Consider the following 10,000-nt stretch of genomic DNA (forward strand, 5'->3'; position numbering starts at 1 on the left):
TATGCTATCCCATAAAATCCTTTCTCTGTAATTAATATCACCTGATTAGCTAATCATTTAAATGTAATTAACTAGAAAGTCGGGACACCACGGAAGAGTGTTTATAGAGCCATTATCTTCCGAATAAACTCTTAACCTGATGGGGATAGGGGGCAGTATTTGCACGGCCGGATAAAAAACATAACCGATTTAATTTGGTTACTACTCCTGCACAGTAACTAGAATATGCATATAATTAGATTTGGATAGAAAACACTCTAAAGTTTCTAAAACTGTTTTAATGGTGTCTGTGAGTATAACAGAACTCATATGGCAGTCAAAACCCTGAGACAAATCCTAACAGGAAGTGGAAATCTGATGTGTGGAATCACTTTCAAGCCTTTGCCATTGAAACTCACAGGGACTTATTAATCATTTAGCACTTCCTAAGGCTTCCACTAGATGTCAACAGTCTTTACAAAGTGGTTTGAGTCTTCTATGGTAGAAACTGACCCAAAGAGAGGCTTGGGAAGTTGGTCACAGGGGGAGGTTCATTACTACTATGACGCGGGCGCCCATGGGAACCCTTTTGTTCCGAAATGTTTAGTAAGACAATGCAATCGTCCGCCTTGAATATTATTGAAGCTCTGGTTGAAAAAGGCCCTAAAGATTTATGTTATACAACGTTTGACATGTTTGAACGAACGTAAATATATATTTTTTGCACATTCGTGACGACATGTCCCGCGCGCTTCAGTACATTATGAGTAGCCTTTGGAACGCGCTAACAAGAAGGAACTATTGGGACATAAATTATTAACTTTTTCGAACAAAACTACATTTGTTGTGGACCTGGGATACCTGGAAGTGCCTTCTGATGAAGATAATCAAAAGGTAAGGGAATATTTACAATAGTATATTTGATTTTAGATGGTTCCAAGATGGCGCTAACCTGTATCGCCTAGCCTATTTTTCTGAGCATATCACGTCGTTTATTGCAAAGTGTGATTTCCCAGTAAAGTTATTTTTAAATCTGGCAATGCGGTGCCAAATGGCCAAGAGGAGAAGACTGAGGGACACATGATGGAGGCAATGTCTGAAACCTATCGTCTTCACTCTTTTGAGTACCGGACTCCGGTTGCTTGGATGGATAGTCATGCTGTAGAGCGTGACCATTCTGGACTTCCTCCAGATGGTACCTAAGGGTGGTATTCTGCTGCATGGCAGAGTCCACTTGAGTACTTAGAGTACTGATTTTGGACACGTGAGTGTCGCACATGCTCCTTTCGGCTATAAAAAATGATACAGCTGTCTTTCATAAGATCAAACTGAACTAACTGCTATCTTGAAATGTTGAAAAAGTGTTTTTAAATAGGCATCCTATCATTTGAAAATTAGTCGAAAGGCTAAGTGATTCTCCTCCTGACAAGAAGTTGACAGTCTTCAAACATAGTGCAAAAAAAGTGGGCATGAACATAGAATATTTTTGGGTCAAAAAAAATAATATACAGCTGTCTTTAGTAAGATCAAACTGAACTAACTGCTATCTTGAAATGTTGAAAAAGTGTTTTTAAATAGCTCAGTCTTATCACTCAATATGAGTCAAAATCTGTCACTTCCAGGACTGCTCATTTTGTCAAAAATGAAAAAAATAACCCAACTCAAACATCTGCTACCTTGAAATGTCCAAAAAAGGTATTTAAATGGGCCTACCAGACATCTTCTGGAGAGAAAAAGGCTCGATCTTCTCTCAAGAAGGACAATCTTCATACCATAAGATAGTTCTTCTTGAGAGAAGATAATGAGACGGTCAGGTAGAGAAGACCAGACAAATGGTCCACCCACACAGACCTTGTGGTGAAGAAATCAGAAGAGCACCTCTTCAACCTCCGGAGGCTGAAACCACAGTGTCGCAACCACAGGGCTCTCCAGAGGGTGGTGCGTTCTGCCCAACATATCACCGGGGGCAAAGTGCCTGCCCTCCAGGACATCTACAGCACCTGGTGTCACAGGAAGGTCAAGAAGATCATCAAGGACCTCAGCCACCCGAGGACCTCAGCCACCCAGAGGACCTCAGCCACCCAGAGGACCTCAGCCACCCAGAGGACCTCAGCCACCCAGAGGACCTCAGCCACCCAGAGGACCTCAGCCACCAGAGGACCTCAGCCGCTGGTCACTTTAATAATGTTTACTGTTTTACCCACTTCATATGTATATACTGTATTCTAGTCCTGGTTCATCCTATATAACTACTGCTGTCCACTTCATATGTATATACTGTATTCTAGTCCTGGTTCATCCTATATAACTACTGCTGTCCACTTCATATGTATATACTGTATTCTAGTCCTGGTTCATCCTATATAACTACTGCTGTCCACTTCATATGTATATACTGTATTCTAGTCCTGGTTCATCCTATATAACTACTGCTGTCCACTTCATATGTATATACTGTATTCTAGTCCTGGTTCATCCTATATAACTACTGCTGTCCACTTCATATGTATATACTGTATTCTAGTCCTGGTTCATCCTATATAACTACTGCTGTCCACTTCATATGTATATACTGTATTCTAGTCCTGGTTCATCCTATATAACTACTGCTGTCCACTTCATATGTGTATACTGTATTCTAGTCATGGTTCATCCTATATAACTACTGCTGTCCACTTCATATGTATATACTGTATTCCAGTCCTGGTTCATCCTATATAACTACTGCTGTCCACTTCATATGTATATACTGTATTCTAGTCATGGTTCATCCTATATAACTACTACTGTACATCTACTATTCTTCAGATATACTACAGATGTACTCCAAATGGTCTATGCATCACATCATAGTACACAGTCCATATATATATATATATATATATATATATATATATATATATATATCATTGCTTGTCCTAATATTTTCATTGACTTTTTAGATTTGCCCTCTGTGAGCTAGGAACACAAGCATTGTTAGATATTACTGCACTGTTGGAGCTAGGAACACAAGCATTTCACTTCACCCACAATAACATCTGATAAATATGTGTATGAAACCAATAAAATAAAATGTGATTGTATTGTTGAAAGTGTTAGATAATTCTCAATCCGTGTTGTGTCTTGTCTAAGAACAGCCCTTAGCCGTGGTACTGTATAATAGCCATATATCACACCTCCTCAGTACTTATTGATTTATAAGGCATTATAAAGGTGATTAAAATAATGATACATACGTACTTCATAGAAACTGTTACCCTTCATATATTCTAACAACTCACATTTTAAGATTCATGATGTCATTTGTTCCATGTTAAGGGCTCTAACATTGGAACAAAACTATTTGTCTCCCTCTTGATGTTGCATGCAGTTCCTCTCTCTCTTCCTCCCTCCCTCTAACCCCTCCCTCCCTCCCTCTAACCCCACCCCTCTGGCAGAACCAGGAAATCCCTCCCCCTCCCACAAACTCTCTTCTGAGGAAACGAAACTGATCTGAGTCTCTGTGTCGTCTGTCTGTGTGAGAGTGAACAACCGTCCAAATGGCTCAACAGGGAGTTCTGCTGGACCAGGACCAGTTCTGTTGTTCTGTCTGTCTGGATCTACTGAAGGAGCCTGTCACTACTGCCTGTGGGCACAGTTACTGTAGGAGCTGTATTGAGGGCTGCTGGGATCAGGATGTTCTGAAAGGGGTCTATAGCTGTCCTCAGTGCAGACAGACCTTCAGTCCGAGGCCTACGCTGAGTAAAAATAACATGTTGGCTGAGCTAGTGGAGAAACTGAGGAAGACAGGACTCCAGGCTGCTCCCCCTCCTGCTCTGTGCTGTGCTGGACCTGGAGATGTGGCGTGTGATTTCTGCACTGGGACCAGAAAGCAGAAAGCCCTCATGTCCTGTCTGGCGTGTCTGGCCTCTTACTGTGAGACTCATCTCCAATCTCACTATGAATTTCCTGCTTTGAAGAAGCACAAGCTGGTCAAAGCCACCGCACAACTACAGGAGAAGATCTGCTCTCATCATGACAAACTGCTGGAGGTTTACTGTCGTACCGATCAGCAGTGTATCTGTTATCAGTGTTTGATGGATGAACATAAAGGCCATGATACAGTGTCAGCTGCAGCAGAGAGGACTGAGAAACAGGTAAGACCAGAACAACTTGTTGGTGACTGTCTGATAAACAAAGAATTAAAGATACAGTAGGAACTAAGGCTGTTTGAATATGAGATCATTGAAATGAAATGGATCCTCAGCAGAACAAATATGAACACAAACCTTGAGTATATTGATATGTTAACCCAGATTCTCCAGATGTATCACCATTTTATAATGTCAAACACTATTATCATTCTGAATGGCCTTTTATGAGTCCAAAGTTCAGTCTCAACCTGTTGATACATGTAGTCCTACCATAAAAACTATAATCATTCACATAGCAACAAATAAATATCATTTAGTAAATGGACCATCCATTTTTTAGACCTTCCTCTCTATGGGCCCTATGTCACATTACTATACTATTGATCTACTGGACTAATAAAGCTTGATAGCTCATTGAAGAGTGATTCTCCACAGAGGCAGCTGGGGATGAGTCAGCAGAAGGTCCAGCAGAGATTCCAGGAGAGAAAGAAGGAGCTGAAGGAGCTCCAACAGGCTGTGGAGTCTTTCAAGGTGAGTATTGTTGACCAGAGGAGACACACCATTTCACCTGTCTCCTCCAGTCAGAGAGAGAGAGAGGTAGAGGGGCCCCTATCCAATCCCACTGACCCCACTGTTGGGAACAGGTTGTCACTGCTGAGGCAGTGCAGAAAGTAGAGGAGGATGGGTCAAGGCTGAGGGATCCTGAGAGGATCCCTGTGAGTAGTAGATCTGTGACAGCACAGAGGGACGGGCCAACCAGTGATATATGCTTCAGTAAGGTTGGCTTCTTAGTGTTCATAGCAAATGGTTATCAACTGTACTGCAGAAATGGAATGGAAATCACAGAAAAAAATATGTTTTGGTGGCAGCTGCAGAGAAGTATTTGGTCATACTAGATTTGACTTCAGAAGAGTTCCAGGGTGTGTTGAGTGGTGGTGTCCCGTCCTCCCAGGCCGTTGGCCTGGTGCAGGAGCAGATAGGGTCAAAGTAGTGGAATGGGGTAGTGGGTTTTAATGAGTGTAGGGTTAGTTGGCCTGGTGCAGGAGCAGATAGGGTCAAAGTAGTGGAATGGGGTAGTGGGTTTTAATGAGTGTAGGGTTAGTTGGCCTGGTGCAGGAGCAGATAGGGTCAAAGTAGTGGAATGGGGTAGTGGGTTTTAATGAGTGTAGGGTTAGTTGGCCTGGTGCAGGAGCAGATGGGGTCAAAGTAGTGGAATGGGGTAGTGGGTTTTAATGAGTGTAGGGTTAGTTGGCCTGGTGCAGGAGCAGATGGGGTCAAAGTAGTGGAATGGGGTAGTGGGTTTTAATGAGTGTAGGGTTAGTTGGCCTGGTGCAGGAGCAGATAGGGTCAAAGTAGTGGAATGGGGTAGTGGGTTTTAATGAGTGTAGGGTTAGTTGGCCTGGTGCAGGAGCAGATAGGGTCAAAGTAGTGGAATGGGGTAGTGGGTTTTAATGAGTGTAGGGTTAGTTGGCCTGGTGCAGGAGCAGATAGGGTCAAAGTAGTGGAATGGGGTAGTGGGTTTTAATGAGTGTAGGGTTAGTTGGCCTGGTGCAGGAGCAGATAGGGTCAAAGTAGTGGAATGGGGTAGTGGGTTTTAATGAGTGTAGGGTTAGTTGGCCTGGTGCAGGAGCAGATAGGGTCAAAGTAGTGGAATGGGGTAGTGGGTTTTAATGAGTGTAGGGTTAGTTGGCCTGGTGCAGGAGCAGATAGGGTCAAAGTAGTGGAATGGGGTAGTGGGTTTTAATGAGTGTAGGGTTAGTTGGCCTGGTGCAGGAGCAGATAGGGTCAAAGTAGTGGAATGGGGTAGTGGGTTTTAATGAGAGTAGGGTTAGTTGGCCTGGTGCAGGAGCAGATAGGGTCAAAGTAGTGGAATGGGGGTAGTGGGTTTTAATGAGTGTAGGGTTAGTTGGTCTGGTGCAGGAGCAGATAGGGTCAAAGTAGTGGAATGGGGGTAGTGGGTTTACCTCAGGTAACTTATTATTAACTATCCTTGTAGGTTTACCTCAGGTAACTTATTATTAACTATCCTTGTAGGTTTACCTCAGGTAACTGATTATTAACTATCCTTGTAGGTTTACCTCAGGTAACTTATTATGAACTATCCTTGTAGGTTTACCTCAGGTAACTTATTATGAAATATCCTTGTAGGTTTACCTCAGGTAACTTATTATTAACTATCCTTGTAGGTTTACCTCAGGTAACTTATTATTAACTATTCTTGTAGGTTTACCTCAGGTAACTTAGTATTAACTATTCTTGTAGGTTTACCTCAGGTAACTTATTATTAACTATCCTTGTAGGTTTACCTCAGGTAACTTATTATTAACTATCCTTGTAGGTTTACTTCAGGTAACTTATTATTAACTATCCTTGTAGGTTTACCTCAGGTAACTTATTATTAACTATCCTTGTAGGTTTACCTCAGGTAACTTATTATTAACTATCCTTGTAGGTTTACCTCAGGTAACTTATTATTAACTAACCTTGTAGGTTTACCTCAGGTAACTTATTATTAACTAACATTGTAGGTTTACCTCAGGTAACTTATTATTAACTATCCTTGTAGGTTTACCTCAGGTAACTTATTATTAACTATCCTTGTATGTTTACCTCAGGTAACTTATTATTAACTATCCTTGTAGGTTTACCTCAGGTAACTTATTATTAACTATCCTTGTAGGTTTACTTCAGGTAACTTATTATTAACTATCCTTGTAGGTTTACCTCAGGTAACTTATTATTAACTATCCTTGTAGATTTACCTCAGGTAACTTATTATTAACTATCCTTGTAGGTTTACCTCAGGTAACTTATTATTAACTATCCTTGTAGGTTTACCTCAGGTAACTGATTATTAACTATCCTTGTAGGTTTACCTCAGGTAACTTATTATGAACTATCCTTGTAGGTTTACCTCAGGTAACTTATTATGAAATATCCTTGTAGGTTTACCTCAGGTAACTTATTATTAACTATCCTTGTAGGTTTACCTCAGGTAACTTATTATTAACTATTCTTGTAGGTTTACCTCAGGTAACTTAGTATTAACTATTCTTGTAGGTTTACCTCAGGTAACTTATTATTAACTATCCTTGTAGGTTTACCTCAGGTAACTTATTATTAACTATCCTTGTAGGTTTACTTCAGGTAACTTATTATTAACTATCCTTGTAGGTTTACCTCAGGTAACTTATTATGAACTATCCTTGTAGGTTTACCTCAGGTAACTTATTATGAAATATCCTTGTAGGTTTACCTCAGGTAACTTATTATTAACTATCCTTGTAGGTTTACCTCAGGTAACTTATTATTAACTAACCTTGTAGGTTTACCTCAGGTAACTTATTATTAACTAACATTGTAGGTTTACCTCAGGTAACTTATTATTAACTATCCTTGTAGGTTTACCTCAGGTAACTTATTATTAACTATCCTTGTAGGTTTACCTCAGGTAACTTATTATTAACTATCCTTGTAGGTTTACCTCAGGTAACTTATTATTAACTATCCTTGTAGGTTTACTTCAGGTAACTTATTATTAACTATCCTTGTAGGTTTACCTCAGGTAACTTATTATTAACTATCCTTGTAGGTTTACCTCAGGTAACTTATTATTAACTATCCTTGTAGATTTACCTCAGGTAACTTATTATTAACTATCCTTGTAGGTTTACCTCAGCTAACTTATTATTAACTATCCTTGTAGGTTACCTCAGGTAACTTATTATTAACTAACCTTGTAGGTTTACCTCAGGTAACTTATTATTAACTATCCTTGTAGGTTTACCTCAGGTAACTTATTATTAACTAACCTTGTAGTTTACCTCAGGTAACTTATTATAACTATCCTTGTAGGTTTACCTCAGGTAACTTATTATTAACTATCCTTGTAGATTTACCTCAGGTAACTTATTATTAACTATCCTTGTAGGTTTACCTCAGGTAACTTATTATTAACTATCCTTGTAGGTTTACCTCAGGTAACTTATTATTAACTAACCTTGTAGGTTTACCTCAGGTAACTTATTATTAACTATCCTGGTGTTTTACCTCAGGTAACTTATTATTAACTACCTTGTAGGTTTACCTCAGGTAACTTATTATTAACTATCCTTGTAGGTTACCTCAGTAACTTATTATTAACTACCTTTAGTTTACTATTATTACTATCCTTGTAGGTTTACCTCAGGTTAACTTATTATTAACTAACCTTGTAGGTTTACCTCAGGTAACTTATTATTAACTAACCTTGTAGTTTACTCAGGTAACTTATTATTAACTATCCTTGTAGGTTTACCTCAGGTAACTTATTATTAACTATCCTTGTAGGTTTACCTCAGGTAACTTATTATTAACTATCCTTGTAGGTTTACCTCAGGTAACTTATTATTAACTATCCTTGTAGGTTTACCCTCAGGTAACTTATTATTAACTAACCTTGTAGGTTTACCTCAGGTAACTTATTATTAACTAACCTTGTAGGTTTACCTCAGGTAACTTATTATTAACTATCCTTGTAGGTTTACCTCAGGTAACTTATTATTAACTATCCTTGTAGGTTTACCTCAGGTAACTTATTATTAACTAACCTTGTAGGTTTACCTCAGGTAACTTATTCTTAACTAACCTTGTAGGTTTACCTCAGGTAACTTATTATTAACTATCCTTGTAGGTTTACCTCAGGTAACTTATTATTAACTATCCTTGTAGGTTTACCTCAGGTAACTTATTATTAACTATCCTTGTAGGTTTACCTCAGGTAACTTATTATTAACTATCCTTGTAGGTTTACCTCAGGTAACTTATTATTAACTATCCTTGTAGGTTTACCTCAGGTAACTTATTATTAACTATCCTGTAGGTTTACCTCAGGTAACTTATTATTAACTATCCTTGTAGGTTTACCTCAGGTAACTTATTATTAACTATCCTTGTAGGTTTACCTCAGGTAACTTATTATTAACTACCTTGTAGGTTTACCTCAGGTAACTTATTATTAACTATCCTTGTAGGTTTACCTCAGGTAACTTATTATTAACTATCCTTGTAGGTTTACCTCAGGTAACTTATTATTAACTATCCTTGTAGGTTTACCTCAGGTAACTTATTGTTAACTAACCTTGTAGGTTTACCTCAGGTAACTTATTATTAACTAACCTTGTAGGTTTACCTCAGGTAACTTATAATTAACTAACCTTGTAGGTTTACCTCAGGTAACTTATTATTAACTATCCTTGTAGGTTTACCTCAGGTAACTTATTATTAACTATCCTTGTAGGTTTACCTCAGGTAACTTATTATTAACCAGGTTACAGCTACTTGTGAGGAAGCTCACTGTTCACCTGGTTATAGATTGTAGTGATCTACAGGGATGGTTGGCGCAAAGCCTTCAAACGTTAAACATGTTATGGTCATGGTTAACTGTATATATATATATATATATGTTTTATATATAAAAATGTGTAAATTCTCAACAAATCGCATGTCCCTGTTCTCTTTTTCAAGATGTGGCCGATTTAAACAGTTAGAAGAAGAAAAAAAAAGAAATAACCTTTATTTTATTTGTTTCTAAATGGCTGCTGGGTAATATGATAATCGTTGAAATCTGTTGGTTCGTAGACATCAAATAGAGAGAATGCTGCGCAGGTTCACTGAGTTGTAAACCTAATGGATTGGTGGAGATCATTGATTTGTAGCTCTGACTCAGTTGCTACCTCAGATTATGAGCCTATCAAGTGTGGTGAATGAGGTATGTAGTTCCCACAGAAGACCACAGGGGGGAGCAAGAGAGATATAAACACATACAGTTTATCTCTTTAAATACCCTGAACCTAACAATCAATCTAATGTATTTATAAAGTCCTTTTTACATCAGCAGATGTCACAAA

At 38.7% G+C, this 10,000-nt stretch overlaps 1 protein-coding gene across 1 annotated transcript in view; it reads left to right on the plus strand.

The window, feature by feature from the left end:
* Positions 1-3,502: 3,502 nt before the first annotated feature.
* Positions 3,503-10,000, plus strand: part of LOC115148414 (tripartite motif-containing protein 16-like) — a 10,821-nt gene continuing 4,323 nt past the window's right edge. The window contains exons 1-2 of the mRNA XM_029690295.1: positions 3,503-4,115; positions 4,548-4,643. Coding sequence (XP_029546155.1) covers positions 3,519-4,115; positions 4,548-4,643 — 693 coding nt within the window. The 5' untranslated portion in view covers positions 3,503-3,518. The remainder of the gene's footprint in view (positions 4,116-4,547; positions 4,644-10,000) is intronic.

Source organism: Salmo trutta, chromosome 15 (genome assembly GCF_901001165.1).
Source record: "Salmo trutta chromosome 15, fSalTru1.1, whole genome shotgun sequence".
Classification (NCBI taxonomy): Eukaryota; Metazoa; Chordata; class Actinopteri; order Salmoniformes; family Salmonidae; genus Salmo; species Salmo trutta.